At 45.8% G+C, this 25328-nt stretch overlaps 1 protein-coding gene across 1 annotated transcript in view; it reads left to right on the forward strand.

Moving 5' to 3' along the window:
• SLCO3A1 (solute carrier organic anion transporter family member 3A1) overlaps positions 1-25328 on the forward strand; it is a 140702-nt gene that overhangs the window by 79661 nt on the left and 35713 nt on the right. Inside the window, exon 3 of the mRNA XM_063169893.1 lies at positions 24379-24477. Coding sequence (XP_063025963.1) covers positions 24379-24477 — 99 coding nt within the window. The remainder of the gene's footprint in view (positions 1-24378; positions 24478-25328) is intronic.

The following is a 25328-nucleotide window of genomic DNA, read 5'->3' on the forward strand; positions in this document are numbered from 1 at the left end:
CTTTTAGCAGTGTTAATGCGTGATGAAATGAACGCTCAGCCATTCAATTAACACTGTGCTATTACTTACACTGATAGACATATTAATGGCATCTGCATTGATGGGGGATGACCATAAAAATACTGCCATTGTCAGCAGTAGGAATTGCTGGGTGGATGTGGAAAAGGAATAAAATCCTGGCGGTGCTGGTGGGTTCCCTGCCTGCCTGGGGACCTGCTGCACATTCCCAGTTCTGCCAGCAGAATAAACCTTGGATGGGAACTTTCTGTGCTGCTCAGTAGCTACTTTAGCAAATACAGAGTTCTTCTGGGTTTTTGTTTTGTTTTGTTTTGTTTTGTTTTGTTTTTTAAAGGAGGGGTAAAACCCATCATCAGTCTGGTGGTCCATCTCTAAAAGCTCCACTGCTCAGGCTTCAGAGAAAGCACAGGGAGACATTTGTATTAGAGAAAGCAGGGGCTGAACAGGTAAAGAGAAATCTTTGATTCAGCAGAAAGAGAACCTCAAATTGCCTGTTCCTCTCCAAGTTTTTATGTATATCAGGAAGGAATGAGATCTTTGGTAAATACACGTGGGATAACTTGACCCTGATACTTGCTTCCCTAGAACACACAAGGGCTTGAGGACAGTTTGAGTTAAGTAACCTTTGCAGATTTTTCATTTAACATTAAATTCTAATACAAATTTTGTCATGTCTTCAAGTTCCATCTTCCTGACAGCAAGGGACAAGCTGCCCTTCTGCAGTTAAGTACAAAATCCCAACACCACAGACATCTGAAACTCCATCACGGAGGTCTTGTATGGCACAAAGTAATGTGCTCCCAGTGGCTGGGTGGTTGTGCTGGCTGAAATCACAAGTGCTTGGCAGGTGGAGCAGCTCTGAAACAGCTTTAAAAAAGGCATACCAGCAGCACTAGGAGATGAACAAAAGGTAGGCTCCCTCCAGACTCCCCACTGCATGTGTTGTGTTTGCACAGCTCCCACCAGCAGTTTATGTTAGCAGATTTATGGAGCTGGCTGAGATTTATGGCAGGGAAACAGAGCATGGAAGCCCTGGAGGACAGCATCAGTTCCTGCCCCTGAGCAAAGTCCTGCCCTTATCAGCAAGCCCCGAGCCAGGTGTGGGCTGCAGAGAGCTCGTGGGGGCAGCTGCTGTTTGTGACCCCTTCCAACAGGAGCGTGGGGTGCTGCTGCCCAAACCCTGCTGAGTTACCTGGGGTGCATCCCAGCAGGGGGATCCATCCCTGCCAGGGATTGTTGTGCTTCTCTCACAGCCTCACCTGCAATGAGCCTTGAAGCATTATAGGAAAACTCTGTGGTTTTGTGTTGAGGCTTTTTTTTTTTTTTTACTTTTACTTTCTTTTGAAAGTGTTGCAAAACAAGAAAAAGGGAGAGGTTTGCAAGGCAGAGGTGAGTTAATGTCCACAGTGCTGGCTTTCATCCCCTCTGATCTATTGAGGGGTGGTTAGTTTTATCTGTTGATTGTTGGGCTGGCCTGTTAGTGTTTTATGTTGATACCCATCACCTCAGTTCCACGGGTTAGGTATTTTTTAACCCATGCAGTGCATGGATGTTCAGCACAGTGCTTGTCTCAGCAGTGCAGCACCAAGTGCCCACCACATAAATCAAACAATCCACGCTGGGAAATGAGTCCCCAGCAGTTCAGACACCTTCCCCATGTGCATTGATTGTCTCTCTGTTTGAGGACTGGGCTTGAAAAACACCATTAGGTACCTCAGGCTTTGCAGGAGCTTGGGTGTCTACCTGATGTGCTGTTAAATGTTGGCTCTACAGTGTGGGAGGTGGATCAAGCAGCATTACAACTGATTGTGTACCTTTGCACTGTGTTGGTTTTAGTGCTTACAGCTTTTCCAGCTTGCAGAGCTTGACCTGAGGTTTTCCATGCAGAGCATCCACCTCAGGGTGAGATTTTAGGAAGAAATTCAATTTTATGTGCAAACAGCTGCGGCTCAGTGTTTTTGGTTGAACACATTGTTACTTTACCGTGTTCAAATAGAAATATAATTCTTACAGTTATCATGTACTGCCAAGCCTTGCAGTCTGGGGATGGAGAGAGTTTGGTCGCCTTAGAAGAGCATTATTGAATCACTTAAGTATGCTGAACTTTATGGTCTGAAAGACTTTATTTTCTGATGAACCTCTGAAAGATTTTATATTTTATATGCTTGGTGAGGGTCTGGGTAATGCATCTTCTCCAGAAGCTTCATCTGTGATGGGCAGGCACATGCCATGGCTGCAGGAGATAATGCAGAGGTTTCTTGTTCTTGGTCTTTCCACTTCTTTCTCGATGGCTTAGGGACCAGGACTTGAGTCAAAACCCCATTCATCTCCTTCCTTTAGTTTCTAGTTTGCATTTCGACCTAAAAAGAACTTTTCTTTCAGGTCTTCTTCATGGTAGGATCAACTCTTTAGAGTGCTGATTTTTGAACCCAAACTTATCTTGTTTAACATCAAGTTTCCTGACATAACCTAGTTCTGACTAAGCTACATGGTTGTTTGTTTGTTTTTTTTTTTTGCTGCTGAGAACAGAGAAAGGTGAATTTATTTGGTTTTTTTCCTGCTAAAAGAATGAACAGTAAGCTGATGTGTTTGTGTGGACATTGTCTCTGCCATACTGTATTTTTTCTTCCAGTACCACCTTGGCATTGTGCCCATGTAATTAAGTCGAAATGAGTAAGCAACACGTGCTTTGACTGTGCCATGTGGCTCCCTATTGTGTGTGTTACAATGGAGCTCCTCAGAACATGAGGGTTAATTAACATCTTTTAGGGACCTGAATAATAGATAATGGTGCACAGGGCTTTTAACGTGTTGGGCTCTAATCAGTTTATTAGAAGACAGATGAAGACAACACAGCAGGGCTGTATTATTCTTGTCTCTGGCCTTGCAAATTAAATTGCATAGCATTTATTTGAAATTAACCAAATGCGGTCTGTTTAAAAATGCACTAGGACCCGTTTTGTTCAGGTCTATACTTTACTTGTTTGTTTGTTTTCCCCGTTTCTGGAGGGGAAAGACAACCATGCTCAGCCCTTCCAGCACAGTGTAGCACTCACTAGTATTGCTTTTGAAAAGTCCCCCTTAGCTTAATTAACAGGCAGCATTAATTAATCACTTGCAAATGGCAGTTTTGAAGATGGCAGTGGCGACTTCTGTTAGCAGTCTGCAATCAGCTTTTGCTGCCCACACCACAGGGATGGCCCAGAGGAGCTGGGAGCAAGCAGCAGGCTTTTTGCTCTTTTTCTTTCTGTAATGTCAGAGGTGAAACTCCAGCTTTGTTCTGTGCTCACAGATCTCTGTCTCCACAGGGCAGAACGCAGTGGTGGCAAGGACAGGCTCTGATGGTCTGACACTCTTGCATGCTGCTGATGAGTGAATCTCCTTTTCTTTTCTCCTCTGCTACCTTGCAGCATCCTCTGCACAAACCAGAGAGCTGTCACACTGCCTGCTCTCCCACATCTGCAGAGCATTTTCCAACCAGATGGAGGTACCTGAGCACTGACCCACGTCACCTGTCATTTCAGGACAGAGGCTGCTCTGCCATGTGACAGCTAGCTGAACTGCCTTTAAACTTTCCTGATGCAAGCCAGGACTCATGAGCTGAGAATCAGGTTTTGCTTTCATCACTTAGGTAGCTTTGGAGATCAGTTCTCTGACCCGTGGCAGGCTGCAGGTGCAGGGATATGAGTGCTGGCAGGCTGGAAGCCAGCTGGAGTGACTGTGCTTTAGTCAAAACACTGTCACAGCCCTGTCTGTGCTGGCAATCCTGAGCTTGTGCCTTTGTCACCCCATCACTGAGATGACTTGCAGAACCTGTGAAGTATGTGGTGGTGCCCAATGTGTCCTCATTTACAGTGGCAGCACTGAAACATGAATCTTTATATGCCCGAGGATAAGAAGGAAAAGTGCTTTCCCTGCGGTTCTTTGAAGGGCTTTACTAACTGACAGTCCATTTTTAGACCTTTTCTATTGGTACAGAGCCTCTGTGGATGCCCCTCTCTCTTCCTCACCCTGCTGATGCCTTAGATGGTGAACTCAAAGCTTCTGCTCAAAACCCTGGTGCTTGCTGGCTTTATCAGAATGCAGCAGCCTCCATTCTTGAAGTCCTTTAATGGGTTGAGTGGAAGTGAGATTCCTTCCTGGTAGTGGGATGAAACAGGAGCTTTCATCCTGGCGAGAAAGAGAGGAAAGCATGGCTGAAGGGTAAGGAATCTGTGTGATGGGGCAGATGGACCCTCAGCTTGGCTGCTGCCCTCAGGTCCTTGTAGAAATAGAGGGAAGATAAAGCACAGCACCTTCCCCACAGGAAGATAAACATGACATAGGATGGTGCCCAGCACAAAGTGTGTGAGATGTTTGGGCATGGAGTGCTGGGAAGACCCCAAAAATCTTGGCTTGTGTTGTCTCCTCTGCTGTTGGCCAGCAGTGGAAAGCTGTAGGTATTTTGCTCTCAGTTTGTTCTCTCTTCAGAGGGGAGAAAGGAAATATTTTGACCTTTTTTTCCCCCAAAACAATCTGAGATCAAGGGCTGTGGAATGTGCAGTCCCTGAAATGAGTCTTGTTACTAAACCAAGGCCACGGAGATGTGACCTTTCTAGCCTCTACTGTGTCAGCTGCAGTTTATTCCTCTAGCTGGTATTTAAGAGATGCTGACCCTTGATCCCAGCAGGCAGGGCTGCTCCTCTGATCCCTCCCTAAACCAAAATGAGCAAGGTGACTGAGCATATGAACAGCTCTTTGCTAATCTGGCTCCTCTTGCCTGGAAGGAGGTAGGATGTGTTTGCACTGATGGCTCGGCCAGCTGCCCTGACTGCTAGCAAAAAACATAATGAGAAGTAAAAAAGAGGGCATGGCTGCACTGGAGAGGGAATATCTGTGGCTTAAGTATTAGAGCAACATTTATTGCTGCTGTTGGGCAGACCTGGTGGTGTAAGAATGGAGAACCCCCTCACCAAACTGTTGTTAAATAGTCCAGGAAGTTTGGATGCGACTCGTCCGCTGTAAATACAGCAGGCAGCTGCAAGCAGAATGTGATGGAGCTGTCTGCTCCCTTCTTTATTCATGCCAGCTCTAATTTCTCTTACAGTGACAGGTAAAGGGAGAGGAATTTGCATTGCCTCTGCCCACAAAGATTACACGGAGCCAAAAGGCAGCACAGAGTCACTTTTCAGAAATGACAGTGCCCTGTTCACATACATCAACTTCTTCTGCCTTCTGCCTCTGGATTATTCAGGAGGCAGACAGTATGCTGCCTAAATACCAATAGTGAGTAATGAGGATTAAGTGTTACCTCTAATTCCATCGTTATGAATATTTCAGAACTTCCTGTTCAGGCTTAACTGCTATTTTGGTGCAAAAAAGGCAAGTCTTGGGAATTGAGCTGCTGCTGCCCGTGACATCACAGCGCTGTGATTTGGGTCTGCTGTGACACATATTCCAGAGAGCTAAGCTCAGTCAAGCCTCTTATGTAGATGTGTCTGAGAACCTCTGTGGAGAGAGAAGCTCTCGTTAGTGAAAGGGTGGATTTCTAGTGTGTAACAAATGTGGTTTGTTTTTTTTTGTTTTTTTTTTTCTGTTCCTGCCACTTTTTTTTATTTCCCCCCACCCCGGTTTGCTTTCTGAGCAATAAAATTCAGACCCTAAAATAAAACTTCTGAGCAATAAAATTCAGACCCTAAGCCAGCATATGAGTTAGGGAGAAACCTTTGGCTTGGTTCCAATTCAGGAATGTGGAATCTGGGATCAGACAGAGAGTGGGGCAGGTACTTCCCTGGCAAGGGAAACAACTGAGATGTCATCTCCTGGAGGCAAATGAGGGAGAAATACTCTAAAACCTGGGCTAATAATGGTAAAGTGGCCTCTTCATTCTTTGGCAGGTTATAAAATAGTCCTCACTGGCACTTTTTCTGGAAGTGCTGAGTGAGCAGCGCCCAGGAGGTTTGGAAGTGGAGTTGCTCAGTCTGGAGAGTTTTTAAGGTCTCATAATCACCCATGGCAAAAGCTGTGAGAGCAGTGAAACAAAAGCAAGCTCCCCCATGCAAAGAGATGGACTTTCTGTGCCCATCTCAGGGGCAGGTGAGATCTGTAAGTGCTGTATCTGGGATGTGCAGCATGGCTCTCATCAAGCTCCTTTTCCCCCTTTCAGACACATTAAAACCCCTCTTCAACTCCAGCCCTTCTGTGCAAGCCCAGAGTTGCTTCAAATGCCAGTATTAAAGGGCTGTAAAGGTTTGTGGAACGGCTTGTCTCCTCTGTGTACCAGGAGGTGACCTGGTTTCCTCCACATTATCTTTCCTGGCTGTGACAGGACCACAAGCACTTTCCTCTGAGAGCTGAGGAGGAGGAGGAGCAGTGGCACAAAGTGGTGGTTTGGGGGGACAGGGCTCTGTTCACTGCCTGCCATGGCCAGATGGGGAGGATGCAGCACATTTCTGACCCAGCAGTGTGCAGAAAGCAGGATCAGTGCTAGAGAGCTCAAAAGGCAGGATTAAACACACTGCTGTCACTTCAGGATGGATGAAGGGTCCTTTATAAACAGCATCATAGATCTCTGTGTGACCAGAAGGGTTTTTGAATTTCAGACTGTGTCAGTCAGCCCCTCTTTGTGTGTTACAGCTGCTACTGAAAGGAATAGTGGTTTTCACATGTAGCATTTTTTCCCTATCTTCATTTTCTCCCCTTGTTCAGTAATCCAGTGTTAACAATGAGCATGAATGTAAAATTGTACATCTGGACACCTGAAAATAATCCCCTTGCAAAAGCCAGGAAAAGCAGTCCTACTTTGACTGGTCTTGTGGTGATAAAGTAGATGTGACCCAACAGCTTTTCCACAATACTGCAGAGCAGTGATACACTTACTGAAGTCATGAACTAGATGGATTCTAACCTATTTAGACTATGAAAATTGCTTATTTCCTAAGTGTCCTTCATGGCACACACTTCAATTACCATTCTGAATGGCTACTGCCCCTATTAGTATTACATGCCTAATGGTCATTTAGTGCCAAAGAAAACTTTTATCTTTCCTAAGTGGAGAGGTGTAATAATTTGCCTGAAGGCCTCAGTTAGTCACTGGAGATGAAAACACTCCATGACTTCAGTGCCCAGGTAATTTTTCTTTAAAGAAATGCCCTGCTACACTCTTGTGCATAGTCGTGCAAAGATACAGTGATTAGAATTCTGCTGGATGAGATTTCTGCTACAACCTCCATATTTAAGGATATTCATAAAGGTCGTATCTAGATCAGAAACCCCTTGTAATCCTTGCACTTTACTGCTGGGAAAACAAGGCACATCAGGTTTGCAGAGGGATTGCTGGGTCGTGTCTGCTGGACACTTCTTACTGTGGCATTTTTTAAGGTAAATTCATTCAAATTGAAGTGTTTTGCATCAAATTTATCCAAATATTCAACAGAAGGTTGTCAACATTATGTATTTGGGCGGAGACAAAAGATCTCTTTATATAATGTAGTACTGAGATGAAACAAACTCTTGGCAGTTACTTTTCCCCTCTATCAACACATAATGTTTCAATAATTTCAGTGAAGTGTCTTGGGAATGTTTCTTTTGGCAAAATAAATCGCAAGGGCCGATGATTTGTCTCGACATTGGACTAAAGGAATTATTTTCACAGAGATGGAAAAATCTTTTACTTCTACTGTGTTGCTTTGCCAAACCTTCCACAGAACAATCTAAGCCCCTAAATCTGTGAGTGGTGGTGTGCTTTCCTTCTCTTGGCAACTCCTTGTGCACTGAGGAACCTCCAAGGTGTCTGTAGATGTTTATCTCCTTATTAAATCATGGATTTGATCAGGTAAAGGAAAAAATTGAGGAGAAAAAATAACTTTAAATGCTTTTAGTGTTGAGAAAAGGAGCAAAACCTGGATAATGTGAAAAATTAAGTCCCTTTCTCCTCCCCACTGGCTCAGGTTACACTGGCAGGAGCAGAGCAGGGAGCTTTCTGGCAGACATATGGCTGCTTTGCAAAGCAGAAATCATCACAATAAATGCTGAGTGCCTTCTGTGTGTCTGCTCTGGATCCTTATAGTGCTGGCTTTGTTACTAAAAACCTCCTGGAGATGATAAAACAATAGAGTGTAAGTGAAAGTGGAACGTTCCCCTGAGATGGTCATTCCATTGGTGAGGCTTTATCACAAAACCAAGTCAGTAGTTTTCCTGTGGCCCCAGCAGGATGCAGATCTGGTGGCATAAGGCAGAGTTTCACATTAATTTTTATCAAGCTCCTGTGGCCAGCTTTATTGAGATCTGCTCAGAGGGAAGCTGCAAACCAGCCCTGGCAGGCTGCAGCTGGGAGGGATGCCATGGAAAGCCTGTCTGGAGAAATCCTGATGGCTTTGAAGGAGTGAGAGAATTGTCAAAGAGCTTGATACACCCGGGACAGTACATACTCATGACCAAGTCTACAAAGAAGTCTGCCATTTAATTGGGCCTAAATCAGGTTAATGGGGATTTTTCTTGAGTTTTAGATGCTATGCACGACATGAGCAATGTTATTGATCACGTTTCCTTTAAAATTTGGTACCTGTGAAGAATAGAAATTCCTGTTGAGTGTAATTATGGTTACTCCCTTTTGACTGGTGCCAGGCAGCTGTGTCCATTGTGCCTGTGATGTTTGCCACCCCCTTGACTTGTTTCTGTGCCCAATGAGTGAAAATAAAATTAAGTCTTGATTATTAAAAGGAGAAGGACATTAACTTCAATGGGTGACAGCACAGACTGTGAGAAGGGATCCATCATGGCAGATTTTAAAGTATTTTATGTGGAATCTGGGCATTTCTGGGTACCAGCTCAGGAGAAAAGAGGTGGAAGATTAGGATCCTCATTCCCTGAAGCCCTGGGAATATCCTTGGTCATGTGCCTTTGCCTCTTGGTGCCTCAGTCCTCTGTGGTTTAATGAAGAAAATACCTGAAGTGTGTGATATGCAATGACAAGAACCTCTTACTTCCCCTCAGCAAGGGACAGTGTGACTTGTCCTCATGCAAGGCTTGATCTCCATGTGCCACTGAACCATCATTTCTTTTTCTGGAAACAATGGGATGGTAAAAATTAGATGGTAGAAATTAAAAGGTGGAGGAAATTAGAGGTTTTCTTTAGACTGAAACACCAGTTTTCCTGCCAGGGTGAACTTGCTACATCCTACCAACCCACAGATGAACTTCTGTGCTTTGAGATCTCTCTGTGATACCCTATAATAAGCATCTTCAATATCTGTAAATATAGACAACATTTGTGGCCAGGCTGTTGCTACTTGGGAGCTAGCAAAGGCCTATTCCAGGACAACATATTCATGCCAGTCATAAGAATTTAGTGTGTTTAAGACCCCTGCTCTCTGTCAAATATGAATGAGCCCATGAAGCTGATGTTTGTTGGGTGGAGGCAGTCAGAAGTTGCCCAACACCTGCAGAAACCCAATGCTTTCAAGCCTCCTATTCCCCAGAGTCAGCTAAAATACAAGAAGAAATGGGAGGCTGGTATTTGTTGGGTGAAAAAGACCCCAGATTTTTACAAGGAATTTTGTTTCTATTTTAGCTATCATCAGCATTGGGTTGCTCATATCATATCACAGCTGCTCAAACACAGCTGATATGGGAACAGTGGGGAAAAAGCCATTTAAAAACTGGACCCACTCATGTACCATTTACAAAATCTCTTTTGAAGGTTTCTCTACAACCTTCAAAATTTCTGTCTTTGTTGCTTATGGTATTTCCCTGTTCTCCTTTCAAGCCTCCCTCTCCCTGAAGCCAGCCTGGTAAGATACCCAGAAAGGGTGGTTCTTGCAGTGGGTTTCCACAGCACGTTAATAACTAATCAAGCTTGGAGTCGTAGCAGGTGGTTAAAAAGGGCCTGTTGGTCATCGTTGCGAGCTCTGGCAGGAAGCCTGCCCTGAAAAATGTAATTACTGTCCAAAAGAATGCGACAAACTCTGCCAAAAATAATGAAAGTAGATCACGGTTCCAAAGCCACACCAGCTGAAACATGTGGCAGTTTGCGGGGGCCGGCCAAGCGCGGCCTGGCAGCGGCGGCTCCGCGCACCGCGGCTCTGCTCCTCCGCTGCAGGGAAAGGGGCAGGCTTTGGAACTTCCCACACAGAGCATTTTGGGAACAAAGTGTCTGAAAGCTCCATGGTTTTTGTTAACTCTTTAGTTTTGGGTTTTTTTTTTTTTTTTGGCTCTGTATCACACACTCTGTGAAGTGACTGGTTTTTCGTCCCCAAATTAAGTAGCGTGATCCGTTTTGAATTCATGGGGGGAATTTTCAACATCCTGTCCTGGGTTGTTTTTTTTTTTTTCCCTCACAAAAATTGAAGTTAGGATAAGCAGCCACAGTCTCATAAAGCTGATTTCTTCCCCTGCATTTTTCCAATGGTGCACTGGTCCATCAAAGGCTTTTTGACCAATTCCATGTACCAGGACTTGGCAGCAGAGATAAACCTTGTGAAATGATGATAAAAGAGGCAGCTCTATTTGCTGGTTTGGAAATTGCTGTTTCCAGCTTCCTGTCACAGACTCTCTAGGATTCCTCACTGCAGTGGTTTTTTTAGCTGGATTATTTTAAAAGTATGAGTATCTTAACTTGGATTGCTTCACAGGATTGGGCTTGGAAATGGCAGCACTGGCAGTTCAGCTGGCAGGATGTGCAGCATGTGGGTGCTAACAAGTTCTATAAACCTCTGAGTCCAGCTCAGAATAGCATGGTTGTCTGAAATTATGTTTCATTTTCTGAGCAATTCATTTGCCTATGCAGTCCTAAGGGGTTAACACCTTCCAGGAGGTGAATGCTGGAAGAGGGGTAATGAACAGAGAAATGAGAGAGTCGACATGAATTCATTAAAAGAGCCTCATTGGAGATGAGCAGGATTGACAGCACCAAAAAGACTCTTAGAAATACTATTCAGAGATATTTTCAGTTACTTCTTTGAAACTCCATTTTTGTCTTATCAGGATGAAGGGATGCTTGCAAAGAGAAGCCGCTTGAAGCCAAAAATTTGGAAATTAAGAGGCTTGTGTTTTTTGATTTTTTTAACCAAGCCAACAAATAAAAGAAAAAAAAGGCAGAACAAATCCATATCTTCACCCTTTTGAAAACATAAAGCCCATCAAAAAATAGGGAATTCCGAGGTGGACCTCTCTGTTGAACAAAGTGGAAATTGGGTATTTATGATTAAAGCTGTTACTCCCAGAAGAGTGACTTTGCAGATTCAGACTAGCTCCTGAAAGGTCATTGAGGAGGAGTAACACCAAGAATTTTGATTAATCTGTTTCAGAAATAAGAGGCCATCATGGACCTTCCTATGTTCCTCCCACTTGGCCAACTAGGGTTGCTTCCCTCAGGCAAGGGCAACATTCCACTAAACACCCTTAACCAGGGCATTCTGATGTGATTGATTTTAGATGGGATATTCAGCAGCTTTTAATTCACTCCTCAACTTAAAACACAATTCCTGGTCTGCTGTGGGAGAATTGCTGTCTTCTCCCGGAGCCTCCATCCAGCCCCTTTCCTGGAGGGCTGGAAAAGGGCTTTGTTTCATCTCTCAGCTGTGGCTGTGGATGTTTAATTGAGGGAGACAAGCCCATAATGATAGCAGCAGCTGTTCTCTCCCCTGGGCAGAGAGAGACTCTTGAGGGACAGGGTCCTCCTTGGCACAAAAGAAAATATTCTCGTGAAAGCAGCACTGAAGAGGCTGGCAGGTCCCCACAGAGTTTGTAAGAAACCTCAGGAAAACACCCATGTGGCCTGCAGTTTTGGCAAGAGGAGGGAGGGCTGTGCACCAGGGATGAAATGCTGAATAACACTCTCTGAGGAGCACAGTCCTCTGCATCCAGCCTGCAAGGTTTGTGCTGATGGTGCGAGCAACTGCTAAACAATTACACTGGAAGTAATCTTAGACTGGGGGATTATCCTGCATCCAGCCAGCCTCCCCATCCCCGAGAACAGACTGGCATCTGGCATCACTCAGATTCCCCACATGGGGTAATTGGAGGGGATATTTGGAGGAGGTTGTCAGACTGGATCTACCCCCATTGCCTGCCTGGAAGCTTTTGTGGGAACATGGTGCTGTCCCACTCATAAAGAGTAAAATATTAAACTTTGGAATTTTTTCTTGCTGATAAGTTTACATAGAGTTTGTTGAGAAGTAGCATTGCCATGAAGCAAAGCACAGCTAGACTCCCAGCCCTACAGTGACCCCACAGATGCTTTGGGACACGTTGGCCTATTCCTGACAAAGGAAGCAGCTGGAGCTGCCACCTCTGCAGTGGGGTACCTCAAAGGGAGGAGATAGGTGGCAAGGAGGTGTGAGATACCCATGTCAACCAAGTCTGGAAGGTCCCAGGCCAGCACCCTCAATGTCTGTAAGAACAAATATTTATCTGCTCTAAGAAGCAAACGGTGGATTTGATCCAAAGCCTGTTAAGATCAGTGCAAGAGTTCCCCTAAAGCTCAGTGAGATTTGGGTCAGGGCACAGAATGACTATTGTCAAGAGCAAATGCTTTTTTCTGACGGCATTTGCAATATGAGGAAGCAGAACAACACAAGTTTTGTTTTCAATTTCCTTTCCTTCCTGACAGCTCAGCCATTACCAGAGCAGATTTAATCTATTGTGCAGAGGAAAGCACCACGGCACTTTCTTAAATGGTGGGTACAGATAACTGTTATCAGCACTGGCTTCCCAGCAGCCTGCCTGACGTCACTGGTGATTCCCAGGCCTCTCCTTGCCTCAGAAATTTAGGATGGGCTTACCCAGTGCCAGCTGCCTGTGAGTCATCCTCCACCCTGCAGCAGTCTGTACCTGCACAGCAGCCAAGCAGAGGAGATTTGAACAGACAACTCAAAATGTGTGAAAACTGCTCTTGCTAAAAGTGAACATTTTGCTGATGGCTTTTGGGAGGGCAGGAGCTGCCCTGGCAGTTCTTAGGGAACTGTTGCTTTTTGGATGCTCTTTTCTTCCTGCTTTCCTCCACAGATGAGCAAACCATACAGTGCGCCTTTAATTGTTCCGAGTTTTTCCTCACAAGACCTTTTGAGAAAACACAAAACAAAAGGAGAAAAATAAATTAGAATTGCTTATGTTCCCAGGGAGCCATCAGCTGGGCTGGAAGCACTGGAGCAGGGGTGATGTGGGGCAGTGGGAGGGTTTCCTTGGCACGGAAATGCCTGAACAGCAGGAATATGAACTTCTCACCCATTGTTCAGAGCGACACATTCTGCAGCAGGTGCTGTGTTTGGGATGGAGGATTACTCATGTGTGTGTGTGTGTAACAGCTTGATCAACTGGGAGAGGAGCAGATTTGGGGAGCTGTGGGCTGTTGGGGTATCCAGCACCATACCTGACCTGACTGGATGAGTCTGTGTCATCCAGCCCTGGAAAATCCTTCCTCTGGATGATGCTAAGAGGAAAGGTCTTGAAATCCCAGGTGCTGTCAGCTCAGGAAAGAAATGGCAAATGCTTTTAGAGGCATGAAAAAGACTGGAAATGTAGCAGTGGCTCTCTGCTGCAGTCAGGTGAGAAGCAGGAAGGAGCAAAGGGGAATTTTGCAGGGAAGAGTTTTCAAATGATGAGGCAGACATGTCAGAGGTCCAGTAGGGATAAAAGAGCTGAACTTTTCTTCCTGACTAATCATTGCTTAGAAAAGCAGCAAGCTGCCTTTATTGACTTAAAACCTCAGTTTTAAGTCAATAAAGTTCAAGAAGCTGAACATGTTCTCATTTAAGGTATGTGGGATGGGAAGGGATACCCCCAAGACTGAGGTTAGAGAGAGAGGGAGGCAGTTCTGGCAGCTCTTTCCTCAGAAGAACATGTTGTGTCTGTTCTGAACTCAGTACACAGCTGAAAATAAATAAATAAAAAGGGAAGGTGGTGTTGCAGCAACCTCCAAATGCCAAAACTCACATTTTACAGGCTGTGAGAACCATGTGGGAATAGCTCATTGTACTCTCAGTTGCATGAGCTGTTGGGGGCTTTTCTTCCAGTGTATTTTAGAGTATAAGGAGATGACTTGTGCAGAATTCAAATGATGAAGGTTAAAATGTGCAAGAGCCTTAAAAGGTGTCGTGGGTTGACAAAAGGGTTTCTCTGTTGAGCAAAAACAGGCTGTGCTCACAGGTGGGGTGGACAGCTCATCCAAGCAGGGGAGAGAGGGCTGGGAAGAATTTTGTGCAGATCTTTAATGCATCCCTACACTCTTCTGTAGGATCAAAACCACCCAGTATTAAAGGGGACACCGGCCAGCAAACTCAGAGCAGACTTGCAGTCCTGTAGAGAGAGAGAGAGAGAAAAGTGCCCTAGAAGTATATTTCCATACAAACCTACAGCTTGGTAATAATTGAAAATGCAGGGTGGTTCACCAGGCAAAATGCCTCCATACAAACCTACAGTTGGCACAATTCCTGGGCAATAGCACAAGGAAATCTGCCCATCTGTGGCTGCAGAGGCATGGTGGGTTTGGTGAAACAGGTGTTTGTGTTTAAGGGCTGGGGGGAGACGAGCACGGCTCGAAGGCATGCGGTTCCAGCCCTTCAGAAAAAACCATACTTGGTGTTGGAGCATGTGGCTCTTTTCCTTCCAAAGCCTCTTTGGTGGCTGCCTCCCAAGGTAATTAGCACAAGGGAAAAGTTGCTTACAAGGTGGAAATTGCTGGTTGAAGCCCACGGCTACGGCTGGTGTGTTTGCGCCGTGTGTTGGAGGTGCGGGATCCGCGGCTCGTGCGTCAGGGTGGAAATACCCTGCCCTGGATTTGCACACTATAGTTAGGAACGTGCTTGTACCCACCTCTTAAACTGAGCTGGCTCCTTCTGGAGTGATAACAAGCAAGTTTCAGGGACAGGAATGTGAGCCAGCAGGGTAGATGGAACAAGTGGCTTGTCCTTATTTTTCAGAGATCGCGCAGCATCGGCTTTTTGTGACGCACCTGACTGGACAGGACATGGGTCCACACTTTATTTCTTTGTTTCCTTTTTGCAGAAAGTGGCAGAAAAATTGACAATTGAGCTTCTTTTTCTGGACTTCTAGCTCAGCCTGAGTCTCTAATCCCTTGCAATGCATGTCCAACTACCTGTAAAAGCTTTGCAGAAGGAGACAAGTCTTTGTGAGGATTAAGCAGTACGCCTATCTTAAGAGATGCTGGTTTACAGAAATAGCCAGCATGAAAATGAGCATTTTGGAAGAGGGTGGAGACAGCACTAGGTGCAGGGAGATATATTAAATCACTGTGTGGTGTGTGTGTTTTTGTAGGCACCTTGCTTGCATGCACTGATGTGATCCTTCACGCTGTTTGTGCGTAGAGTGTGTGTAAATATTAAGAGACAGGGCATCAGAGTGATTGCAGCTCAAGTAGGAAAACACTGCTACAACAATGCCACTGCGTCCATAATCCTCTGTGAGTGTTCCCTGCTCTGGTTAAATATGCAGAGACTGATGGAGATTGCCAGTGGATTAGCTCTCGTGTGGCTGGTGCCAGGGATTGATTAGCATAAGCAAATTTCTTTTCCAGCTTCACATCGGTGAGGAGAGAAATGCAGCAAGAGGTCCCTCCACTGCCTGGGAGGGGATTGAGATGGTAGGGAGGGAAACTGGAGTGGGAACAGTTTGTTCCCAGTGTTAACTGGTGTGACCAAATAAATCCCAAGACTTCTGTAGTGAGCACATCCCCACAGTTTACCTTGCAGATCTCACAAATCGGCTGCTTTAATTTTTGTTTAGCTTGCAAACACGGTTTTGAGGGTTGAGGAGCTTTTCCCATGGTGTGATTTGTTTCTCTGCCATCTTTTTGGTGATCCTGTTTTAGCAGCTGGATCAAGGAGGAGCCTAAAAGCCAATATGCTTTAGTGCTCTGGGTTGGGTTTTTTTGGTTGATTTGGGGTTATATTTTGGGGGTTTTTTTCTGTTGGTTTTGTTTGGCTTGGGTTTTTCTTATTTCTGTGCTCATCAGAATGAGGGCACAAACCAGGTAATTAATGTGTTTTGAGCTGCTGCAAATGCACCTAGTCATTATGGAAAATCTGGGGCTGGATGCTGAGCTTGTGCTCCTAAAGCAAAAATCCCCTCCTGTGCCACTCCACAAACATTCTGTGTGTGCATCAGGATCCCCTGGGACTGTCAGTTGTTGGTATAACACTGATCCTTTCACATGTAGCCTTGATAGTGCTGAGGACAGGGATTTGCTGATAAAACAACCCTAAGGCTTGGTAGTAATTGAAAATGCAGGGTGGTTCACCAGGCAAAATGCCTGCTTACAGAAAATAGATTTCATCTCTAAGTCAGCAGACATTTCTTTAGGGAAATCCCGAATTCTGATGGAAATCAATATTTAAAGGAACCCTGATAGTCTGGGGAGAAACCTCCATGTAAGATGCTTTCAAGGCCAAGCAACCCCTTTAGGTATTAGCATCTGAATGTTAAATATAGGCTAGAACAAAAACTGTACTGGAGTAACAGTCTTTTCCAGCAGGCAGGAGAAAGGCTCTGCCATGGGCTCTCTCCAGCCTTAGAAGAATCATATTACAAGTTTCTTAAATCTGTAGCATGGGTGCATGTTTTTATTGCCTCTTGTAAGTAAATGAAACTTCCCAACCAGCTTTAACTACAGTTATTAAGCCTTATTAAACACAGGAGTAAATAAGTAATTCTGCAATATTTGCATGCAGTGGTTTGGGGTTTTTTTGCTGTACAAACCCAAATATTCAAGAAGCAAGAGCAAATTTTACAGGCTGCTGAAACTGATTTGGTATATTGATAAAAGGCTTGATCAGAGAAGAGGGGAGGATGGGAGATGTCCAAGGCTGCCTGATTTCAAACTCTGTAATAATTTCTTTCACTGGCTGAAAGAACTAAACCCCCATATGGCTTTCCCGTCACAAGTGGTTGCCTGGAAATGGGAGAAGTCAGATTCAATCCCATGCTTTTGCTTTGCAGGCTTTCTGGAGCTGCTCTGCTGGCCCAAAAGCAGCTGCAGGTCTGTCAGTGAGAAATAGGATGCCTTGGGACAGCACTGTCAGATCTTTCTCCAAGGGCTGTGTTGCACACACAGATGCAGTGAGCTGTAACAGTGGAATCAACGAGAAGAGCTCAGAACTAAAACTCAGTTTGCTCTGACACATTTGATGTTCCTGATTACAAAAACACTGCATGGTATTTGTGCATCTTGCAATGCATCACAAGGAGGGACTGGATTTAGTTAAAAGATAGGAAGGTAACAAGATGCAGGGGATGGTCCGTGGAAGGGGATGGCTGAGCAGGGATTTCAGCCTCACTGCCAGGACATCTGTGCCTGTCTTTGGCATCACTCGAGCAGCCATAAATAGGTGTCTGAGCAGGGGTCTGCTGGTGCTGAGTTCCTGAAGGCAGAACTATAAATCATGTGTGTGCTACTGTACAGATGCGATGAACCCCCAGCCTCTCCACTCCTCCCCACCTCATGCCAATACGGGGCTGGAGCTGCTTTGATCCCCACCAGAACAAAGTCTAAACATTCAAGTGAATTGTCCCAAAGTTGTTCCTCATTAATCAGCAGCTGCAGGCACTTGGAAACATCTGTCCAGCCTGTTTGAACATTCCCTCTGCTTCGGTGGGTGCACTGAGGAGGCAGAACAAATCCAAACACGCGGTGGGGCCAGCACCACCTCTTCACCTTTCCTACAGCTGTGTGAGTGAGCAGGAGTGGTGATGGGCAGCTGGCTGTGTGGACAGGGAGCTGAGTGGCAGGGAAAATTGTGTCTTTCCATGGCAGATGAGCAAAGCTGGGAATGAGAGACCAAGGGCTGAGCAGGGATGAAGGCATCCCTCCACTCCTGTCTGCCACAGAGCATGGGCAGTGCTGGGTGGCTCCAGCAGGTTTTGCTGTACAAATCAGCCATCTGGGTAGGAAACAGTCTTCTTCTACCCTTACTGTTTGTTTCTGGGGTTACATCAACTGGTAGAAGTCAGAGAAAACCCACTGAACAAGGAGCTTTGCCCACTGGATGTGAATGTGGAACCTTTATCCCCTTGAGAGCCATTCCCTGGTGTGCAGGAGGATGCAGCATCCCCAGTCTGCACCAGGATGCCTCTGGTTCCCACAGGCTGTGCTGGGTTCGTGTCTCTTTAAAGGCAGGTCACAGAGCCCCTGAATTGCAATATTCCAGTAATCCCTTTACACTGGCCTGCTCCACGCGGCAGGAAATGTGGGACAAGCAGGGTTTTGAGATTATCTCGTGCTTTGCAAAGCCAGTTCCCTTTGTGCTTTTAGAAAGAGCCTGCTCCTGCACAGGCAGGGGGCTGAGGGTGATGTTCCTGGCCAGATGCTGTGCCATGACCACAGCAGCACTCTCAGGACCATGGCAGGGGGAGTCTGTGCTGTGCCTTCCCCAACACACCCCAAAACCTCTGGTTTGTGACGGTCACTGAAACACCCAGTTGCTGACAGAGATCACACTGAGCTCCTTGATCCCTTCCTCCTCAGGGAGGGAGTTATTTGGTGCAAGGACAAAGTTCTTCAGCAATTTTCCACACCTTGCAAACTGATCAGCTTTCTGCCCACCAAAGCTGTCCCTTGAGGTGGTGCAAGGGGGAGGAGGTGTTTCTCTGACCATGTGCTTTGTTCCTTAGGAGCACAGTGAATAATCTTCCACCTAATTTCATTGAAATGCCAAGGCAGGAACAACCTGGCTCCAGAGGCCCCAGCAGACAGCAGTGACAGCTCCATGGCCAAATAAAGCAGTATCCTCTGCTGCACCAGGGGTTTGCCCCTGTTGGGAAGGGCTGTGTGAGTCACTGCTGATGGTTGCTGCTTTGATAGCCAGCCCTGCTGGGGGAGATGCTGCTTTCCCTCCTCCTGTCTCACCTGCCCAGCTCACCTTTGCCTGGAGTGTGTTGGCAGCTCTCCAGAATAAATCTCCTCATGTCTCCAGCCCCTGGTGAGGCTGAGGCTTTGAAGTGAAATGCCTCGGTGTTCTTTAGCTGCCCACAGTTCTTTTCCTCAGCCTGTGACTGTGCTAAACCTGTGTGAGGGTGTTCACAGGGGTTTTCAGATTGGGGAAGAGACGAGGATCTGACTCCATGTTTCAGAAGGTTTGATTTATTATTTTATGATATATATTACATTAAAACTATACTAAAAGAATAGAAGAAAAGGTTTCGTCAGAAGGCTGGCTAAGAATAGAATAGGAAAGAATGATAACAAAGGTTTGTGGCTTAGCTCTCTGTCTGAGCCAGCTGGGCTGTGATTGGCCATTAATTAGAAACAACCAACATGGGCCAATCACAGATGCACCTGTTGCATTCCACAGCAGCAGATAATCAATGTTTACATTTTGTTCCTGAGGCCTCTCAGCTTCTCAGGAGGAAAAATCCTGAGGAAAGGATTTTCCATAAAAGATGTCTGCGACAAACCTGCTCTTATTGCTCACTGAACTGCTCCTGAGGTGCCTCTGGCTGCACCTTGGTGAGGCTGGCAAGGCTTGCAGTGTCCCCTCCACGCCTTATTTCCAGCCAGGAGGGCTTTCCCTGGGAATTACTGTCCCCAGTTAATTCATCACAGGGACTGAGTCCATGCTTCACCTGTTTCACCCTGCGAGCAGCACAGCTTTGCTCATGTTTCAGGATCCTGTTGCTACTGGAAAGCAGCTTGAAACACCAAGGAACAGCTCTTTATTACTGAAATACTGACAGCCTTTATCCCTGTCTGCAATTTGGTTTCTGTGCACTTTGTGTGACTCAGAGCATCTCTGTGCCCCTCCACAGATGTGGGACCTGCTGCTCCTTCCCTTGGCTCTAATGGAAAACTGCACTGTCAGGCTTGGGCCTTACTGGTGATGAAGTCTCATCACAAAATGTCAGATCTAATAATAGCCCCTGTCCCAATACTTTCCTCAGCCCTGGGAAAATGCTACCTGACAGGACAAAGTAGGATTTGGCAAATTTCTCCATTTGAAAAGATGAGGAGGAAAACATTTCTGATTTCTCAGTGCAGCCTGTTTTGCTGCCTTTTATCTTTCCTGCCTTTTTGGGAGGCAGGAAGACTGATGAAGGAAGTAGAGCGGGTAAACTGAGAATTATGAGCTGTTTTCAAGCTAAGATCTAATTGTGCTCTAAAAGAACACAAACTGGAAAGAAGTGTTTGAAAGGTACCAAACAAATTATTTGAATTGTCCCAAAACAGAGTTGCTTCTTTTTTTTTTTTAAATTCTCTTCTCTGAAGTATTTCTAAGAACTGCCATAATTTAGTAAGAATTTAAAAAAAAAACCAACTCAGAGATTAAAAAGTGTCCTCTGGCTCCATCAAATCAGACCGATCTAAAAGTTAGAGGGAAGCATGGGAAAAGACCAAGCAAGTGGTATTAAATCTAGCCACAAACTTAGCACATTTTAATTCTTAGCAGCAGCCCCAGCACTGGGAAAATGGCTTTTGCAAGGCCTCCTTCTCTGCTAAGCAACAGCTTTGTGCTTGCATGGTGAGGTGGGTGATGTGAAAAGTGTTCTCCTAATAGGGGTGGTGGCACTTGTGCAGGATTTCTCAAAAGAGGAAGGATGTCTTAAGCTAATTCAAACTTGCCTAATTTCCCCTTGCGTCCTCAATTCTGCATAGATGTCCAACCACAGGGCTCTAGCCTGGTTTTTGTGCCCAGCAGCATGCTCCATTGATCCTTGAGCATGGTCCTGCTCTGTGCAGACCCTGGACTATCCATTGTGACAGTCCATGCCTTGGGTTTTTCCACAATCTGCTTGATTTGTGAATTAAAGTGTGAAATGTTATTATTGCAACCTTAGGATTTTGTTGGAATCTCCGAAAAAGATAAGAAAGGCCATGGGGTGAAGCAGTTGTTTTCTTCTTGATTTTAGAACAAACTACAGAAAAAGAGAAAACACAATTAACATGGTTTTTTAAAGCTAGCCTAGAGGTGAATAATAATTTAATAGCTTTGGTGAGATGTTAGATAGGTGTTTCAGTGGATGCTCTATCCCACATTGCCCTCTAGTGAGGACATGGCAGAGCAAACCTTCCAGCAGCCTCCAGGATATGAAATGAGGTGATTTAATACAGAGGACAGGGCTGGTTTCTGACATATTTGAGATGCAGTAGTGTGAGGAGGGGCAGTGTTCATCTGTCACCTGTGCCTGCACTGGCCACAGCTTTCTCAATGTTTGCCTTTTTCTGAGATAATTCTCTCTGCAAGCGTCTCCCTGCTGCTGCTGGATCACCTGCCACAGGTCCCTGCTTTTGGAAAAGGGGGAAAATATTTCCTTTTTGCTTTTGGTTAAGGATCATTTTCCATGTTCTTTGTCTTGAGCTTTGCTCCATGAAGCAAACACTAGTTCTGTGGTTTTTCCTGCACACATGTGGTCACACAGCTCTGTGGTTTGGAGAGCATCACAGGACAAACTTCCAGCACTGATGCATCCAGAGATGTTGTCTAGAAGGTAGAACTGGCTGGTCCTTGGAGATCATCACAGGACAAACTTCCATCCCTCCTCAGCCCAGCACTGATGATCCAGAGGTGTTGCCCAGAGGGTAGAACTGGCTGGTCCCTGTCCCTCTGCCTCCATTTGTCTTTGCTGCAGCTGATATGGAGCCCAGAGTGTCCTTGTGTGCTTGGCCATATTTACATAGAAATTCATAATTAATGTTCAGTTTTCAAAGCTATTTGAATGCTGTCTCATTCATCACAGCCATGGCAGTCTCTGCTACATGCCTCCTTCAACTCTGTGCCTGAAAACTTAACACTTACAGGAAAGTTTGTCCCAAAACCTGTGATTTTCAGCACGCAGACAGGGAAGGGGCACAGCCTGAGTGTGTCTGTGGCAGATGTGAGGGTGCTGACAGTGCCCTGTGCCAGTGCCACCCTCCATGGTGTTCCATGTCCTGAACACCATCGTGTTTTGGGAGCAAGGCTGAGCAGCACCCACATGGCACATGGGGGCTGAATGACAAACACTGATGCCATCTAGTGACCACAAAAACCGTGACACGGATATTTTATAAAATCCTGGTGGAAGCCACAAGTGGGGCTGGGAAGGAGGGGAAATGGGGCTGAGGCGTGCTGGGGGTGAAATCCCCTTTTTTCTGCTCTCCCAGCCTGTCTGTCCCCTCATTTCACATCCCATGGAGTGCTTCTGCAGGTGGGCAGGGATCTCCCCTGTGAGGCTTCACAGGAGCAAGGCACAGATTTGCTGAGTGCCCTGCTGGATCGTGGAGCACAAACCAGCGCCCAGGACAAGGTGACTGCAGGAGGGGACATGGCTGATCCTCCTGTGCCATGGGACAGCACAGGCAGAGACCCTGGGGATTAATTTAAGCTGGCAGCATGGGCTGAGTGGCCATTCCTGCAGCTTTGAGCTTGGCAGAGGATGGGCAGGGGTGGCAGCTCCTGGTGCTGCCCTGACTGCAGTGACCCCTTGTGATGGTGTTCTCAGGGGTCCCAGGATGAGGGAAGAGATGAGAATGTTGACTCCATGTTTCAGAAGGCTTGGTTTATTATTTTGTGGTATATATTATATTAAAACTGTACTAAAAGAATAGAAGAAAGGATTTAATCAGAAGGCTGGCTAAGAACAGAAAAGGAATGATAACAAAGGTTTGGGACTGACCGAGACAGTCTGGACAGCTGGGCTGTGACTGGCCATTAATCAGAAACAACCACATGAGACCAATCACAGACGCACCTGTTGCATTCCACAGCAGCAGATAATCAACGTTTACATTTTGTTCCTGAGGCTTCTCAGCTTCTCAGGAGGAAAAATCCTAAGGAAAAGATTTTTCATAAAACGTGTCTGTGACAACCCCTCACTGCAGCTCACACAACCTGGCACTTCTTCTCTTTCTACCACCCTCCTTTGTCTCTTGTGCTGCACCAGGTGAGAGCCTTCAAGGCTTTAATGCCCTGGGTTTGTGTGAGCAGCTGCCTGGGGGCACCTCTGCTTTGTCCCTGGTTATTAATCCAGGCAGGTCCCAGTGCCAGCAGCCTGGAGGAATTAGTTTGCGCCCTACATTTTAAAAATGAAGGTGAAGTTGCTTCTGACCATACCAGTTTATTCTGCGTGGCTAAGCTGTTCTTGGCAGGTGTGGTTTGCCTTGCCTGGGGATGGGAGGGTCTCTGGGAATTTTTCTGCAGCTCTGATAATTTCTCCAGCTCCTGAGAAATGCACAGAGAGGGAGCTTGGGAATTAAAAAGTTTCCAGATAAGGAACTTGAGGGCTGAGACAGCTGTGATGGAGTGCATTATAAATGCACTGAGATGCCAGGCTACACTCCCAGAGAGATCAGGAGAGTGAGCAAAGCACCCAGATGCAAATAAACTCCTTTGTGGGCCATCTCTGCAGTGCAGTGACACAGGACTGGTGCTGGCACATCCCTGCTGAGGTGCCCCCCTCACCTGGCACAGGGGTCCATCAGCAAGGCCTTCCCCCAGAGGGAACAAATATCTCTTGCTCTGCTCCACACTGCTCAGTCTGTCCCTGCTCCCTTCAGAAAACCATTTACAAGGGTCCTTGGGGGACCTTTTGTTGGTTTTTCCCAAATGTTTTTGTTATCCCAAACGTGAAAGTACCTAATATGTTCTTATTGTCTAATTTACAAATGTTTTGTGTTGTCTTTGCTGCTTCTTTCTCTGGATTATCCTTGTGTCCCCCTGCCTTTCTGCCCTGGATAATTGAGAGCTGGCGCTGTGCCTGTAGCATTCTTGTTTCAGGGCCAAAATGGGAGTGAAAATAAATGCTTCTAAATACTGTATTGAAACAAATAAGTAATTTTCTCATAATAGCTCTTCTCCTGGCGTTACACTGGCAATTTCATGCAGGTTTTTTAGAAGGAACAAGCAGTTGTGAGGGGCTGGAAGATCCACGCAGCATGAATATTTGTCATGTGTGTCTGATGGGAAGAGGGGCTTCACAGATGTGGAAAAATGCTCCCACTTCTGCAAAGGGACTTCATCCAGCAGTCTATGACAACACTCATTTCATAGATTTGCTGTCCCTAATGTCTGAAAATCCTGTCTACCAGGATTTTAGCTGGAGGTGCCAAAGACAGAGTCGCCCATGAGGGGAAGGCAGGGCTGCTTTACCTGGTGCTGTTGAGTAAGACATCTTTCAGAGCAGCCAGCCGACCAAAACACAGCATATGTCCACACTGTCTCCTCAGCTCCACAGAAATCCTTCAGCATTATCACACCTCCATCTGTTCATTTTCCTGAAGAGATATGGAAAAGCAAAACACATTTAGGGTGCTCTTTTGCTTGGAGCATTCAGCACAGACTGTCCCTATCTATTTGGCATCACTAAGGTAATACCATCTTACAGCAGACAAGCAGAACAACTTGCAATGAATAACCAGAGCCTGGTGCTAATCTTCTCTTTTCTCTCTCCTTGTAGGGATCCTGTTTACCATGCTGGTATTTGGGCCAGCCTGTGGATTTATCTTGGGCTCCTTCTGTACCAAAATCTATGTGGATGCTGTCTTCATTGACACAAGTAAGGAGAACTGGGTTTGCTTTCAAATCAAATACACTAAATTTTTATCATCAGGACAAAAATGCTGATGCTCACAAGCAGGAAGCTGTGATTCCATCTTCAGAGCCTCTTGCATGTATGAGTGTCACTTTTAGAAGGGTTTTAAGACTGGGATTCTAAAGATTTCAGCTCTGTTCTGATAAGTAACAGATTTTTAATGGTTAAATTTGTTCCCTTCTGTGTTTTTTTTCTGAGATGAGTTTTATCCCAGCTCTTAAAGGACACCTTGTAATGGCACTGTGGCATTGTCATGCCAGGGGAGCTGTGTCCAGAGCACAGTGAAATCTGGGGAGCTGCCACCCCAAGGTGTGGGGAAGCAGCCAGGTTCTGATGGAGGCACACCAGTTAGATCCATGTCCAGCACCTTCTGCCCATGGCCCTGGAGGGGATGGATGGACAGCATCCGTCCCACAGCATTATTGCGTTTCTCCAAAGCATTAAATAATTATTACTCACCTTGACTTCACTCGGGTTAAAGCAGATTGTTTGCAAATTGTCCTTTGTTCGTTTAGATCAAATTCTGCTTTTTTTGGTGCCTGCACTGTGTGTTCTTCCCCATGAGAGGGCAACATGAAACCGGCTGTTCTCTGCCGCTCCCCTGCCCTCTGCTACCCACGGCAAACCGGGTGCTTCATTCCTTTCCCTCAATTGTTCAGGTGCTTTTTCCACAGTTCTCAGCTCCATCAGATCCCACAGACCCTTATGCAGGGTTTTTTCCTTTAGAGAAGGATGTATATCAGCCCTATGATGTTGTAAACTTGTTGTCACAGAACGCATTTGGATGGAGTTGAACCTTGCGGGACTCAGAACAG

This window comes from Melospiza melodia, chromosome 15 (assembly GCF_035770615.1).
Source record: "Melospiza melodia melodia isolate bMelMel2 chromosome 15, bMelMel2.pri, whole genome shotgun sequence".
NCBI classification, from domain to species: domain Eukaryota; kingdom Metazoa; phylum Chordata; class Aves; order Passeriformes; family Passerellidae; genus Melospiza; species Melospiza melodia.